This window comes from Saccopteryx leptura, chromosome 2 (assembly GCF_036850995.1).
Source record: "Saccopteryx leptura isolate mSacLep1 chromosome 2, mSacLep1_pri_phased_curated, whole genome shotgun sequence".
Taxonomy (NCBI): Eukaryota; Metazoa; Chordata; class Mammalia; order Chiroptera; family Emballonuridae; genus Saccopteryx; species Saccopteryx leptura.
In genome coordinates this window covers 222321261-222338304 of record NC_089504.1, presented here as the reverse complement: position 1 = coordinate 222338304, position 17044 = coordinate 222321261, and the positions used below count along the sequence as shown (strand labels likewise).

General features: G+C 41.8%; 1 protein-coding gene across 2 annotated transcripts in view; it reads left to right on the top strand.

Moving 5' to 3' along the window:
• MORC3 (MORC family CW-type zinc finger 3) overlaps window positions 1-17044 on the top strand; it is a 56205-nt gene that overhangs the window by 27010 nt on the left and 12151 nt on the right. For both annotated transcript variants that reach the window (XM_066370242.1, XM_066370243.1), the window contains 6 exons: window positions 1362-1459; window positions 9045-9149; window positions 11039-11161; window positions 11267-11341; window positions 12501-12546; window positions 14215-14378. In XM_066370242.1, coding sequence (XP_066226339.1) covers window positions 1362-1459; window positions 9045-9149; window positions 11039-11161; window positions 11267-11341; window positions 12501-12546; window positions 14215-14378 — 611 coding nt within the window. The remainder of the gene's footprint in view (window positions 1-1361; window positions 1460-9044; window positions 9150-11038; window positions 11162-11266; window positions 11342-12500; window positions 12547-14214; window positions 14379-17044) is intronic.

Genomic DNA, 17044 nt, shown 5'->3' with positions numbered 1-17044 from the left:
GGATGGTTCTGATAGAATAGGGTTATGATTAGATTTATATGGTTTCATCTATAGGGTGGAGCAAAAGTAGGTTTTCATTTGTTCGTTTGGAAAATAATACAATAAGTAATAATATGAGTAACTTTTGTGTATTCACAATCGTAAACCTACTTTTGCCCCACCCTGTGTGGTTATATTTATGAAAATAGTTACTTTGTAAATTACATATTTTACATTATATGTAGGCTCAGAAGTAAAATATCTTCTCAAAAAAATACACTTGATAATCACACATATACACATATAATCAGAATATGACTCATGCTTTGAGTTCAGTATTTTAGCTAGCAGTGTTTTAACAGTAGTAACTTGAATTTTTACCATTGTAGGTTTTTATTTCATTGCCATTAACAACTGGTGGATGTATAATTTTGGATAAATAACTTTAATTTTTATATGCAAATTTATGGAATATTATGTGCCAGAGCCTTTGTTAGGCATTATGGATAGAGAAATAAGTTAGGTTTCTACTCTAAGGTGATCTTTTTCCCCTTGTATAAAATTGGGGGTGGTAATACTTGTCTGAATGGATATTTGACAACAGTGGAAGTGGTTTGGGAGAAAGGCTCTAGTATGTTTAGGAATTAACTTCCAGAAGCATAAATTACCACTGTCAACGTAAGAAACATCCAACCTGTAAAAATTTTCATGAGTTACCCAAGCCAAACTGATAATTGGTAGGAAGCAAGATCTTGGAAATAGTAGTTTTGCACTTTATTTTATTCATTACAATCAAAGGAGGAGGCTTAAGGTGATTACAAGAAAGCCATAGATTAGGAGGAGAGAGAAAGCACAGTTGGGGAAATCTCTGGGATTGGACAAAAGTAAAAGGAATAGGCACATACTTCATTTACATTGGTGGGTGTAGGATAGTTAAGTCAATAGTGAACATAATAATAACAATGAGGGCATTTGTGGCTTTGAGCCCTGCCATTCTAAAGGTTTGTTATTGCAGATGCAAAATGACATTAGACAGGCTCAGAGTAGGTAAATACTGACTTTTGTCAGGGAACATACATGCTTACCATAGGAGTACTCACCACGAACTGCTTTTAGTTAGTAAGTTTTAATTCCAGACCATCCTGTGTGGTAACTTTAGGTCCCTGAGTGTGCCATGCCCAAGGCTGCCATGCAGGCCTCCCCTGATCTTGTCAGATTTAGTATGTTGCCCCTTTTTTCTCCACACCTACCAGATGCTGTTTTTCAGTCTAAATTTCAATGAGTTAAAATACAGGAAAATGTTAGATACAATTATCAACCTTCGTGGGTTATTTTGAGCATCATGTCTTATGCTTAAAAAGCCAATTTCACTTTTTTTTCAGGCAAACAACTTGGGTGTTGGAGTAGTGGGAATTATAGAGTGCAATTTCCTAAAGCCAACGCATAACAAACAAGATTTCGACTATACTAACGAGTACAGGTGTGTTACCTATTTACATTTTTTACCTTTTGTAGTTTATTTTGGAAATACTTTAGTAACTTTTCCTAAGCTGAGTTTTTGTTTTTGTTTTTTTATCTTATGGATGTTTCACCTTGTAGAACATTAAGATTGGATGTGTGAAAGGCTTGCACATGAAGCAGTTAACATGATCTTTGTCCTAGGAATTGTACTCTACAACTAGAAAGATATTCTCTGGTCTTTTTTTTTTTTTTGTATTTTTCTGAAGTTGGAAACGGGAGGCAGTCAGACAGACTGCCACATGCGCCCAACCGGGATCCACCCGGCATGCCCACCAGGGGGTGATGCTCTGCCCATCTGGGGCGGTGCTCTGTTGCAACCAGAGCCATTCTAGAGCCTGAGGCAGAGGCCATAGAGCCATCCTCGGCGCCCAGGCCAACTTTGCTCCAATGGAGCCTTGGCTGCAGGAGGGGAAGAGAGAGACTAGAGAGGAAGGAGAGGGGGAGGGGTGGAGAAGCAGATGGGCGCTTCTCCTGTGTGCCCTGGCCGGGAATCGAACCCGGGACTCCTGCACGCCAGGCCGACGCTCTACCACTGAGCCAACCGGCCAGGGCCCAGTCTTTTTTTTTTTTTAATTGATTTTAATTTATTGTGTTTACATAGATTCTAGTGTTGCCTGAATGCATCTCCCCCCCCCCCCCGTCTTTACTGATGAAGTATTTCTGCGAGTCATAGAAAATTGAGGAAGTTCCTGCTTCCTTGGTATCAACATTTTTGATGTATTCATAAAACCTGGAAACTGTGCTTAGATGGGAACTTTAAGACAATTTAGTCCTGTGTACTTTAGACAGAAAGACTCATATCTTTTAAGAGTGGTTGCAAGCCATAGAATACATATGACCATTAATATTACTTGTAAATTTGAGAAGCACGAACAGTCCTAATGAACATATATTTTGGAGGAGAATGCAAATATCATGTAAATATTTGAGGTAAAAGCAAATATTATCAGTCCTCTCCTCAAATGAAGAAAAAATAAAAGAGAAAAGGGAAGTATTAATATGGGAAGGTACCTAAATATTAATAAGCGAAGGGAGCAAAGGGAATCAGACACTGAGCAAAGCTTAATGAAACTGGGGAGCCTGCTTCAGTGGGAAACTAAGCATTCACAGGCTCATTCACATGCTACAGGAGCCATTGTGCCCTTGGGGGCAACTTAATCCCCAGCCAGTTAGGGATATCCCCAGGGTACTGACAATTGCTACTAAATCTGAAATAATGAGAAAATGCTTCAGAGAATGGCAGTTTCGCACTTTATTTTATATATATATACATTACAATCAGAGGTTACATGGCATCCACTGGTGATAGGTTAGGGAGGCTGGAGAAAGCAAAGTGGGATTGAATGAAAAGTAAACCTGAGAAACACATCTTTTACATAGGTGGGTATAGCATAGTTACAGTCAACAATTAACAACTAGGGGTAGAAGGATAGTACGGTGATTGTGCCCTGTTCAGGGGGGAATGACATTCCAGAGGTGCATTATCGCAGATGCAAAAAGACAGTAAACAGGCCCTGGCTGGTTGGCTCAGGTAGAGCGTTGGCCTGGCGTGCGGAAGTCCCGGGTTCGATTCCCGGCCAGAGCACACAGGAGAAGCGCCCATCTGCTTCTCCACCCCTCCCCCTCTCCTTCCTCTCTGTCTCTCTCTTCCCCTCCCGCAGCCGAGGCTCCACTGGAGTAAAGAAGGCCCAGGCACTGGGGATGGCTCCTCGGCCTCTGCCCCAGGCGCTAGAGTGGCTCTGGTCGCAACAGAGAGAAGCTCCAGGTGGGCAGAGCGTCGCCCCCTGGTGGGCGTGCCGGGTGAATCCCAGTCGGGCGCATGCGGGAGTCTGACTGACTGTCTCTCCCCGTTTCCAGCTTCAGAAAAATACAGAAAAAAAAAAAAGACAGTAAACAGGCTCAGTTAAGGTAAATATTGACCTTTGTCAGGAAGATACCAGGCTGGGACATGACTATTCACCATGACTCACTTTCAGTTAGGAAGTTGTTTTTTTTGTGACAGAGAGTGGGACAGACAGGCAGGAAGGGAGAGAGATGAGAAACATCAATTCTTCGTTATGGCTCCTTAGTCTCCTTAGTTTATTGATTGCTTTCTCATATGTGCCTTGACCAGGGAGCTCCAACAGAGCGAGTGACCCCTTGCTAAAGCCAGCAACCTTGGGCTTCAAGCCAGCAACTTTTGGGCTCAAGCCAGCGACCATGGATTATGTCTATGAAACCATGCTCAAGCCAGCCAGTTAGTTACCTTGGGACTTGGGTCCTCTTTGTCCCTGTCCAATGCTCTGTCCAGTGCACCACCGCCTGGTCAGGTTCACTTAGGAAGTTTTAATTTCAGATAATCCTATGTGCTTACTTTGGTCTCTGAATTTATAAGGCCTCCATACAGGCCTCCCCTGAGCTTGTCAGGTTTAGTATGTGGCCCATTTTCTCATCCACAACTAGAATAGTAAAAGGTGATTACTAAAAGGGGTAAGTAAATGAGACAGTAGGTGCCCAGAACTAGCAAATACGCAAGAACAGCTATTACCTCTAGGTTGAAAAAGAGTAGGCAGTAGGGGAACTAGGAGAAAGCCCCTCCCCCGCGACCCCTGAAGTCAGAGAGTCAGATCTCTTTTTAGAGGTCATGGGTCATGAAACGAGCTACCTGCCTGGTCAGTACTGATCTGTACCAAGGCCTCCTGTTGCCAGAGGCCATGGGTGGACTGGTGCTGGTTTGTAAAGATTTGTCTTTGCTAGGATCTGGCCTGCTAGAACCTGGTTTCTGCTATGGGAGGGCAGAGCAAGCTCTGAGAGCACAGCAGGTGTTCCTCTGGAAGGCTGATGGGCTCCAGCCAGCCAGTGACAGTCGAGTCCCAGCCCTGAAAGACAAGTGTGTTGCTGCGATCACCTGGTGGGCTCAGTGCCTACTAACCCTGTTTAGCATTGCCCAGGCTGGCCAAGGGTAAATGGTTCTAGGAGCAAGCTCTGGCATCACAAAACTGAGCAAGGAAGGCTAGTTGGAGCTGAGGGACAATAAATTGATATATGACACAATCAAAAACCTCCAAGTTAACTCTTCAATAAGATTTATAGTCTCTAAATATCAAGAAACACTAAGGAAATAAAGGAAAAAATGAATTGTCATTATCAGAAATGAAAAGGTCTATAGACACAAAAACTTTACCAAAGGGATAGCATGAATAATTTTTAAGCATTTTAGATGGTATGAAAACATTCCTTTGAAATTAAATCAATTTTTAGAAAACTTATTACATGTTAAGTAGTAAACTCATAAATATGTTACAAGAAAGGAAATTTATGCCCTAGCCATTGGTGCCGTGGATAGATCATTGTCCCAGAGCGCCAGGGTGGCTGGTTCAAGCCCCAGTCAGGGCATATATGAGAAGCAATCAAAGGGTGCACAACTAAGTGGAACAATGAGTTGATGCTTTTCTCTCTTCTTTTTCCCCTCTCTCAAATCAATGGGGAAGAAATGAAAGGAAATTTATGTCCATTTCTCTGATCAAGATATAAAAGTCTTAATTAAAATAATAGCAAATGCCATCTAGTGATATATAAAAAGAATAATAAATTAAACTAAGTGGATTATATTGCAAGATGGCATGTGTGGTTTCTAACATTCAAAATTCAGTGTTGTTCATCATGTAGATGTTAAAAAAGAAAACTGTCTCTCTAAAAATAAATAAATAAATAAAAAATTAGGCCCTGGCCAGATAGCTCATTTGAGTGTAGCGTCATCCTGAAGTGCAGAGTTTGCTGGTTTAATCCCTAGTCAGAGCACATACAGGAACAGCTCAATGTTCTTGTCTGTCTCTAGAGCTCTCGGAAGGAAGGAAGGAAGGAAGGAAGGAAGGAAGGAAGGAAGGAAGGAAGGAAGGAAGGAAGGAAGGAAGGAAGGAAGGAAGGAAGGAGAGGGGAGGGGAGGGGAGGGGAGGGGAGGGGAGGGGAGGGGAGGGGAGGGGAGGGGAGGGGAGGGGAGGGGAGGGGAGGGGAGGGGAGGGGAGGGGAGGGGAGGGGAGGGGGAGAGAGGGAAGGAAGGAAGGAAGGAAGGAAGGAAGGAAAGGAAGGAAGGAAGGAAGGAAGGAAGGAAGGAAGGAAGGAAGGAAGGAAGGAAGGGGAAAGGGGAGGGGGAGAGAGAGAGAAGGAAGGAAGGAAGGGAGGGAGGGAAAGAAAGAGAGAGAGAGAGAAAGAAAGAAAAAGAAAAGAGAGAGAGAAAGAAAACTCATGGCTATTTTTTTTTTTTTTTTACAGGGATAGAGAGTAAGAGAGAGAGACAGATAGGGACAGATAGACAGGAATGGAGAGGGATGAGAAGCATCAATCATTAGTTTTTCATTGCAACACCTTAGTTGTTCATTGATTGCTTTCTTATATGTGTCTTGACTGTGGGCCTTCAGCAGACTGAGTGACCCCTTGCTCAAGCCAGCGACCTTGGGTCCAAGCTGGTGAGCTTTGCTCAAACCAGATGAGCCCACATTCAAGCTGGCAGCCTCAGGATCTGGAACCTGGGTCCTCTGCATCCCAGTCCTACGCTCTGTCTGCTGCACCACCGCCTGGTCAGGCTTGGTTATTTTCATAGGTATAGAAAAAGCACTTGATAAAACACAAGTAAAAAGGATCTTTTTTTAGAAAAAAGTGCATTACAAAACCATTAATATAAAGGGCATAGTAACAATACAATACAATTATTTTTAAATAACAATAAAGATTATTTACAAAAAGCAGCAAGCATCATTTCTAATGGTGAATTATTGATAGCTTCCCACCCAAGAGTGAGAATGAGATAAACATACTTGAGGAAATAACCAATATAATAATGCAAGAAAAAGAAGTGAAAGTTATAAAGGTTGGAAAGAAAGAAACAAAACTTTTCTGTTGATGATAATATGATATATAGAAAGTCCAAAATTATTCATAAACTGGAATCAATAAATTAAAAAATGCCAAAATACTTATTCTAAAGTTGCTGGATAAGAAGTATTCAGAAATGAATTGTATTTTTGCATAGCAGCAACAACAGAAAAACAGCATGAATTTTCTAAAAAATCATTTGTAGTAGTATCTAAAAAACCAGTACTTTGGAATAAATAAAATAGGCAAAGACCGGGACAAACTGTACAAAACATTGTGGAGTGAAATCAAGTCCTAGATAAGTAGGTATAACAGGTTCAAGAATTGGAAAACTGGGTATTATAAAATCTCGATTTTTCTCTGAAATAATTAAATAATGCTATTTGAGTTAAAATAAAGAAAAAAACCCTGCAGGTGTGTGGGGTTGTTGCTATATTCTTAGGCTTATTCTAAACTTTATGTGGATAGTCAAGACCAGTGATAATTAAAGAACAACAAAGCAAGAAGACTTACGCTACAAAATAACACTTAAAAGGCTGTGGTAACTAAAAAGGTGGGTATTAATGAAAGGAAAGACAGTCTACTGAAATAGTAGAGTAGAGAAGCCAAAAAAAAACACCACAAAAACCACTTTTTATACATATGGTCACCTGATTTATTACAGAGGTTGCATTAGTGTGTAATGAGAAAATGGTGATTTTTCCAAAAATGCTGTTTCAATTGACTATCTGTATAGATAAAATAAATTTGAACTCCTACCTTTTAAGTGAAGCAAAAAGCCAGTTGTAGATGAATTGTAGACCTAAATGAGAAAGGCAAAAGCAAAATGGAAACTAGAATATTTTTGTAATCTTTTATTACACAGGTTTTTATTTTATTTTTTTACAGAGAGAGAGAGAGTCAGAGTGAGGGATAGACAGGGACAGACAGGAATGGAGAAAGATGAGAAGCATCAATCATTAGTTTTTCGTTGCGCATTGCGACACCTTAGTTGTTCATTGATTGCTTTCTCATATGTGCCTTGACCATGGGCCTTCAGCAGACTGAGTAACCCCTTGCTCGAGCCAGCGACCTTGGGTCCAAGCTGGTGAATTTTTGCTCAAACCAGATGAGCCTGCGCTCAAGCTGGCGACCTCGGGGTCTCGAACCTGGGTCTTCCGCATCCCAGTCTGATGCTCTATCCACTGCGCCTCCACGTGGTCAGGCTACACAGGTTTTTAAAACAAAATGCCTAAAGTATCCATTATAATGAGCAAAAATGGAAAAATATCTACGATGAATAAAACATGGCAAATGTTGGCAAACTGTAGGGCAGTTGGAGCTCTCATGCATTGGTGGTGGCTGTGAAATTTGATCATTTTTGAAAACTATTAGGCTCAGCCCTCACTGGGTAGCTCGGTTGGTTAGAGCATTGCCCTATACACCAAGGTTGCAGGTTCGATTCCTGGTCAGGGTACTTACAAAAGCAACCAGTGAATGCATAAATAAGTGGAACAACAAATCAGTGTTCCTCTCTCTATATATAATATAATCAATAAATAAAAATTTAAAAAAGAAAAAGAAAACTATTAGGCTTTGTCAAGTAGATGCCCACCTTGTGACCCTGCAGTTCCACTCCTAGGTACATATATTGTTAACAGAAATGGGTACAGTCTCACAGGCTGAGCAATAGAGGTGATGAAAAAAGAGATGTGGAAGAAATGTGGCTTTCATCTTATCTCAGTGGGTCTCTTTGATTTGCTTTTTGTTTTTTTTTTGTTGTTTTTTTTTTTTTACAGAGACAGAGACAGAGTCAGAGAGAGGGATAGACAGGGACAGACAGATAGGGATGGAGAGAGATGAGAAGCATCAATCATTTGTTTTTCATTGCGCATTGCAACACCTTAGTTGTTCATTGATCGCTCTCATATGTGCTTTCACCACGGGCCTTCAGCAGACCAAGTAACCCCTTGCTGGAGCCAGTGACCTTGGGTTCAAGCTGGTGGGATTTTGCTCAAACCAGATGAGCCCGCGCTCAATCTGGCAACCTCGGGGTCTCGAACCTAGGTCCTGTGCATCCCAGTCCGATGCTCTATCCACTGCGCCACCGCCTGGTCAGGCTGATTTGCTTTTTAATGTCTTATTTTGGGACTTGGGGTGGTGAACACAGCACATATACAGGTAAAGTATCATAGAACTGTGCACCTGAAGCCTATATAACTTCATTAACCAATATCACCTCAATAAATTCAGTAAATTGAAAATATTTTCTTGTGGGAGAAGTGAAAGTCTTCATTGTGGGACAGAAGCTACTTGAAGTATACTTGCTGGTAACGATTGCATACTTGCATGAATCAAAAGTTTGAGTTCTGATTGAATTGAAGCTTGTAAGGTTGAAGTTGAAAATAAGAGAGCCCGTGGTTCTCCTAGTAATTGGTGGACAGCATGCTTTCACCACTGGGGTCCCTAAGTATTATTTTAATATCTTATTTCCTAGGTGATCCGAGCTCTGTGCTGTGCTTTAGGAATTTATAAGGTCCTTTTAGAAAATTGCTATTACTCTGACTGTAACTATACTTTTTGGAGTCCATCCCCAACCCCCCTCTGTCCACATGATCATTACTAGGTTGTTTGTACTTTCTCTGTGTTTGACAAAGATTTAAACTTTACTGTTTTTTTCTTCTTAAATTGATTTTGTAATTTACATTTTTGAGGCTTACGATAATAGCACTGGGAGAGAAACTTAATGATTACTGGAATGAAATGAAAGTGAAGAAAAATGCAGAATATCCTCTAAATTTGCCAGTTGAAGATATACAGTAAGTGCTCATCTAAAAAGACCACTCTAATATCAAGATGTGATGTTGGCGGGTAGGGCGATTGGTGTTCATAGTTGACTCTTACCCATAATAAGAAAGAAATTCTACAGCTCAAATCAGCTTACTGTAAAATGAACTGATGAATATATACATTTACATGTAGTTACAAAAGACTCATGAAACAGTATTTACCCATGTGTTGTATATTATCATTTATTTCATTTCTTAAAATGCACATTTTGGGCCCTGGCCAGTTAGCACAGTTGGTTAAGTGCATTGTCCCATAATAACAAGATTGCAGGTTCAGTCCCTGGTCAAGGTACACATGGGAAGTAACCAATGAATGCACCCTCTCTCTTCCTTTCTCTTTCTGTCTCAAAAATAATAATAATAATAATAATTAAGCCCTAGCCAGATAGCTCGGTTGATTGGAGCATCATCCCAGAATGCAAAGGTTTCTGGTTCAAATCCCTGGTCAGGGCACATACAGAAGCAGCTCTCTGTTCCTGTCTTTCTCTCTCTCTTTAAAAAAAATGGCAGCACATTTTTGCCTGACCAGGTGGTGGGCACAGCAGATAGAGCATCTACCTGCTATACTGAGAACTCAAATTCGAAACTCCAAGGTTGCTGGCTTGAATATGGGGTCACCAGCTTGAGCAAGGGGTCACTGGCTTGGCTGGAGCCCCCCCCACCCCATCAAGGCACATATGAGAAAGCAATCAGTGAACAACTAAAAGGCCCACAACTACGAGTTGATGCTTCTTATCTGTCTTTCTCAAAAAAAAAAAGAAAAAGAAAAAATACACATTTTGACCCATTAAAATGATTTCACAATCCACTAATGGGTTATATCTCATAGTTTGAAAAACCCTGGGCTTGTGTTATAGGATCATGAGTATGATGCCAGACTTGAGTTTAGATTCTAGTTCTGCTGATGTCACTGTGACAGTGAATATGTTACTTGGCCTCTTATAAGCTTCCGGTTTTTCCTTTGTAAAATGGAAACTCTAAGAGAATTTACCTCTTAGAATTGTAAGAATTAAGAGATATGCTGTCTGACAAGCAATCAGAAATACACTGAGCACATAATACAACCCTGTGGACGAGTAATTGTACTGTAGGAAAGGTATTCAAGATACTTAATGAAACAGATATGACCGAGTATAGTAATTTCCCAATGTGTGTGTGTGTGTGTGTGTGTGTGTGTGTGTGTGTACATGTGCATAATGTAACCTGAAACAAGTTTATATTTACTTTATAAACTTTTGGATTGAAGTTTTTTATAACTATAAATTGCATTTTTGTAAACTAGATTTAAAAAATTAGTCATTAAGGTGAAGTCTTCATATGTTAAATGAGTATATTACTTCTTTAAAGGATCAGTGTAATATTATAAATGATGAAAGTATTTTATAAACTGAAAGAATTTGCAAATTTTAGTTATTAAGAAGTGTGCTATAATAGAGGTTAAGAATGTAATACAGTTATAAAGACTCGCTTAAACTGTAGTAGTACAACTTGTCTATTTTCTGGACCTGAGTGGTTTATTGTGCTAATATAGTGTAGTAGATTTGACATTGCAGATGCTAACTTACACATTTCAAAGCAAGGCATTAGAAATATTTTCAGTTGTTTTAGTTTTTATTATCATAGAACAGATTTAATAGTATGTTATTAAGTAATTCATTTAGGTCACTTCGCTTAAATTGGCCTGTCATTTATAACTTTTTGAAGGTAACCAAAATTGTTATTTTGGTTTAACTTGATGTACACAATAATAGTTATGCAGAGTTTTCAGGGACAGAATGAAATGGTAGGGGCATTTAATAATGGAAATGGTATATTTAGCATCCTTATTTCCATGCTTATATTTTGTTGTTTTGTTATAGGAAGCGTCCTGATCAGACATGGGTTCAATGTGATTCCTGTCTAAAGTGGCGAAAGTTACCAGATGGAATAGATCAACTTCCAGAAAAATGGTATTGCTCCAATAACCCTGACCCACAGTTCAGGTACCATATAGTTGGTAGTTCCCTTTTTGGAAAGGAGGAAATGCTGTTCAAAATGTATAAGTAGGCACTGGTGACCGGTTCTTCCCATGTGATTTTTCTGACTAGACATTGTGATGTTCCAGAAGAACCTGAAGATGAGGACTTAGTGCATCCCACGTACGAGAAAACTTACAAAAAGAAGTGAGTGCAGTGGGAAAGTAATTGACGCCCAGATCCTATTAGTTGTTGTTTCTCCAAGATAAAGGTAGGACAGGTGACCTTTGAACAGCATGGGTTGGGGATGCCTACTGGCCCACCACACCCTGCTCTCCTGCACTCAGAAATCTGCCTGTAACTTAGGTTGGCCCTCCGTGTATGTGGTTGACTGAGTCTGCAGATGTGAAACCCAGAGATATGGAGGTCTGACTGTACATTTATTGGGAAAAATCCGTGTATAGGAGCACCTGCAAAGTTCAAACCCATGTTGTTCCAGGGTTGACTGTATAGCTGAAGAGATTATGACCCTAAAAAAGATACTGATGTAATAGCAAGTGCTTTTTTAACAAAGATTATGCTGTGGATACCTGCCCTCTTTTTTCACCTAGTGTTTATTGCTGTCCTGTATACACAATAGTTTACATACAGAATAGTTTGTCTTTTGGGGCTACACACAAATGCATCATAAGTGAATACTGCTCTTTAAGAGCAAATAGTCTAATAGAGAAGTGAGGCGTGTATTGTCACTTAGACGTTGACAAGTACCGTAAAAGGCACAATCCAGTCCTGTTGCAAAACCCATAGGAGAGATTACTTCCGGCCCAGGGACAGAGAAGGCAAAGTGGATCAGGAAAATTCATGAAGGACATTTTTGTCATGGGCCTTGGAGTGGGATGAGGTTGTACAGGGAACAGTGATTTGTTTAGCTGAACTAGATAAGTGTGTTGGTGGCACGGTGGAAAGTGGAGGTGGCCAGGGAAGCTGGATAGTGTGGGGTGCAGGTCAGCCCGGGTGGATGTCAGGCTCATATGCTGCACACAGAAGGCCAGGTCTACTAAGAACTTCTGGGGAGTTTTGTTTCATAGTGCACTGATTTTTATAGATAAATCCAGCAGGACTGAAAGTAGACAAACTAGGTAGAAGCCTGTGTGGATTCCCATTCAAAGGCCGAAAACAGTAGGGATGGAGAGCTTGAGGCTCACAACGTCTGGTTGTCACTAAGACATGAGGGGAAAGCCCCTGCCCAGGGGCTTCCCTCTGATGTCTAAGGGCGTGCACATCCAGTGACTTGGTAGTGAAATGGTGAGACCACTGGAAAATAATGATTAAATAAATCTAAGCATGTTTTTTATCTTTTTTTTAGAGACAAGGAAAAATTCAGGTTCAGACAACTGGAAAGGATCCCTCAGGTAATGAAGAGTTCCATTTTATAGCTGTGTCTTAGATTGGTAGTGATTAACTTAACAATTTTAAAGCTTATGAGTTGCATTGAAGTGATCTTGTTCATTCAGTTCACGCATTCCTCTTTTCCTGTGCCTGCCTTGCCCTCTGTATTGCCGGTGGCTGAGGCCAGGCAGGTCCATACTGGATTCGGGCAGACAGTAGAGAAACTGCAGAGCCAGAAAGCATTGGGCCATTCCATTTAATAAAGTTTCACAATGGTGTACAAGCACACAAGCAGGGGAAAACTCTTCTCAGACAAATGAACAGCAAAAGTGGCCCCTCACAGTGGTGGGCAGGCAATCTGTCATCCACAATTCCCCTGAGTGCAAGCACCCATAGCCCTGTATAGGCCATACACACGTGGTGCTGCCACGTGCTCACGCACTAATCAGGCAAAAAGGGCTTGTAGCCAGCAAACCAGTGAGCAAGCCTAACACAGCTGCCCCACACCTTCCTTCCGTACCCTGATGTCTTAACCCACCAACTCATTCTTCTGTTCAGTTGTGTTATTTAGTTGGGCATCTTCTGAAGAAAGGCAGACATTCTTTTAATCTTGTTGTTAGGCTGTTCAAGGAAAAGTTCACAGGACCCCCAGGGAGCCGTGTCCTAGTACTAACCTGGACCAAAGCTAGGATGTTTTCTTTCTCTTGTTGACCGCTCCTCCTGACCCTTTTCTTTCTAAATGCTTAATGGTGATAAGGAGCCTTTTCTGAGCATACGACTAGGTGGTTGTGCTTGTGTGAGAAGTTTCGGTCTGCTACAGATGTGTATGTTTGCTTATAGTTACATTGAAATGTTTTCTTGTATAGAGGCTGAGGGTTTAGTGGTGAGAGCAGAACTCGAACTTGGAAGAATAATGGGCTTACTTGGTTTTTAAAGGCAGCATCTTTATGACTTTTAATTTATTTCTCTTAGAAAAATTCGCTTTTGTTCTATCTCAGTAAGTTCTATATATAGTATAGGGCCAGCAAGTCTTCTGTATAAGGCCAGATAGTAAATGTTTTAGGCTTTGTGGACTACATACAGTTTGTGTTGCATATTCTTTGTTTGTTTTGTTGTTTTGTCCACACCTTTAAAAATGTAAAACCAGCCTGACCAGGCGGTTGCGCAGTGGATAGAGTATCGGACTGGGATGCGGAGGACCCAGGTTCGAGACCTGAAGGTTGCCAGCTTGAGTGCGGGCTCATCTGGTTTGAGCAAAGCTCATCAGCTTGGACCCAAGGTCACTAGCTCGAGCAAGGGGTTACTCGGTCTGCTGTGGCCCCACAGTCAAGGCACATATGAGAAAGCAATCAATGAACAACTAAGGTGTCGCAATGGAAAACTGATGATTGATGCTTCTCATCTCTCTCTGTTCCTGCCTGTCTGTCCCTATCTATCCCTCTATCTGACTCACTCTCTGTCTCTGTAAAAAAAATAAATAAATAAAACCATTCTTAGCTCACATGCAGGATGGAGTTGGCTCATTGGTCTGTTGTGTTTTGCTCCCTGGTGTGGCACAAAGAATTTGCTGGGTAGGATAGTAGTTGTCAATATCTTCTGGGATAAGGGGAAAAGGGAAAATAATATTTTGTGTTTTGGACCTTGCACATTAAAAATAAATTCCTTTAAGATAATTTTTTTTCCTCCAACAGATTAATCCTGAACTGTTGCTTCGGACAACCCCTGTGTCATGTGGAAGTTTTTCTCCCATGAAGGACAGTGTTCCAAGAGGACATCTTCCAGAGGCAGCAAACAATTACACAAGACTTATAAATAATCATCGAGGTTCACCCCAGTCTGAACTGGAGAGCAATAGGTCAGTGGCGAAAATGTGATTTTCGGTTTGAGGAATGCGTATTCAACAGAGCCGTTACTTGGAACTTGTGGGGCAGTAGTGCACGACTAACAAATTGCCCTTTGTCTGTGTGTAAAAAGTATGGACACATGGCTTTGCTTTTACTCTCTACACTACACCCTATTCATGCTACCTATTTAAATCAATTTTAAAATATAAATTGTACTTATTGTGGAATTTGATCACATTGTCATCTCTTGGAGAGTTTCTATAGTATGAAAATTTGTGCTTTTAAGAACATCAGTATCTAAGTAAAGAAAAACATGAAGTCATTAGCACATTATGATGTCAGGTGTGACCCATAATTCTTAGCAGAGCCTGTAGCATGCTGTAGATAGGATGAGTGATTGGAGAAGGAAGAGGAAGAAAGGTGTGAGTGATAGTGGGCTGCATAGTTAGTGCTTGTGGCTGGAGTGATCTGGGAGGCTCTCTGAGGCGTGGTGCTTAGGCTGGTTCCCAGCGTTCGGAAAGCTCTGCCCGAGGCCTGTTCAGAGGGAATGGAATGAACGCAGGTGAAGGAAGAGCGTTCGTTCTGCCAGGGAAGCAGTGGGTCACGCTGATGGCCCTTGATGTTCACTGTGGAAGAGAAACACCAGAACAAGCTCTCTGAGGTGGTGAGGCCACATTTTCTGAGAGGTTTTTTAGCCTTCATCAGATTCTCCCAGGGCGTTGCGACCTCAGGGAAGATGAGTGATAACTGTCCTGTGCATGTGCGCATCAAAGATGTGTTCTAAATGCTTGGCTGTTTCTAGCCCATATTCTGTGGATGTGCTTTGGGGCTCAGCTGCTCCAACTAAGAACATGTGTGACTTTTTAAACCAGTCTCCTTAATTTTTTTTTTTTTTTTTTTTTTTTTTTTTACAGAGAGAGGGATAGACAGGGACAGACAGACAGGAATGGAGAGATGAGAAGCATCAATCATTAGTTTTTCGTTGCATGTTGCAACACCTTAATTGTTCATTGATTGCTCTCTCATACGTGCCCTGACCACGGGCCTCCAGTAGACCAAGTAACCCCTTGCTCAAGCCAGCGAGCTTGGGCTCAAGCTGGTGAGCTTTTTGCTCAAACAAGTTGAGCCCTCACTCAAGCTGGTGACCTCAGGGTCTCGAACCTGGGCTTTCTGCATCCCAGTCTGACGCTCCATCCACTGCGCCACCACCTGGTCAGGCAGTCTCCTTCATATTTTTGGTTTTTCTTTATAAAAATGGTTCCAGAAAAAGTAAAATCTGTAAAATTTAGAGACAAAAAATGTGACATCAAAATGGAAAATGGGAATAGAAGGAAAATTTTAAAGCCTATATTTATTTTATTATTTAAAAAATTTTCAAATTTATACAGCCAAACTCTGTGAAAAGACTTTCCTAAATTAAGTCTTATCGGTGACAAGGCAGAAGCCTCATAAGAAAAATATTAGGGTTAACTCCAGAGGTCGCTAGACGGACTCAGAGCTTCTGAAGGTGGCAAACAGGGCTGAGAACATGGGGCTTGATGACCGTTTAGGGAGGCGAGTTTCCCGGACCTCCTCTTAACCTGCAGAGTCTGGCACATGCCTCACTTCCTGCCTCAGAAGGTGGACGGTGTGCCTTCTGGAGTAGTCTACTGTGGGAGGATGTGGGTGAGCCAGTTTTGAAAACAGGAGTCAGTGACAGTTTGAGCACTGAATGGTGAGAAATTTGCCTCCCTCCCTACCTCCCTCAACAGAGTGTAATGCTGGTGGCTGAGGCCAGGCAGCTTCCCACTGAATTTGGGCAGATGTTAGAGGAACTGCGGAGCCGGAAAGTGTTGAGCCATTACTTTTTTGTATTTTTCTGAAGTGAGAAGCGGGAAGGTAGAGAGACAGACTCCCTCATGAGCCCAACTGGGATCTACCTGGCATGCCTACCAGCGGGCAGTGCTCAGCCTATCTGAGATGTTGCTCCATTGCAATCAGAGCCATTCTAGCACCTGAGGTGGAGGCCATGGAGCTGTCCTCAGCCCCCGGGCTAACTTTGCTCCAGTGGAGCCTTGGTTACAGGAAGGGAAGAGAGAGATAGAAAAGAGAGGGGGAAGGGTGGGGAAGCAGATGGGCGCATCTCCTGTGTGCCCTGGTCAGTAATCGAACCTGGGACTTCCACGTCTGGGCCAGTGCTCTACTACTGAGCCAGCTGGCCAGGGCCCGGGCTATTATCATTTAATAAAGTCTCACAATGGCAGATGTGCACACAGGCAGGGGAAAACCTCTTCTCCAGCACACAAACAGCAAGAATGGCCTCTCATAGTGGCAGGCAGGCAATCTGCCATCCACAATCTCTCTGAGCGCAAGCACCCATATCCTTATATAGGCCATACACACGTGACACAGCCATGTGCTGACGCACCAATCAGGCAGAGTGCTTGCAGTTGGTAACGCCGCGAGCAAGCCTAACACAGTTACCCCACACTGGGCTTCCAGAAGAAAAGCCCCAGATGAGGATAGTTGGAGCGCCCTTGAGTCACAGCCAAGCCCTCACTCGAGTAGAGAGAGCGAGCCAGCCAAGAATCGTTATGCACAAACTGAAACAAAGGAAATGAAGAAGCTATGTGACATTTGCTGGGAGGAGGTAGATGTTAGACAAATCTCTTAGAATGAAAAGAAACAGTTGGAAAGT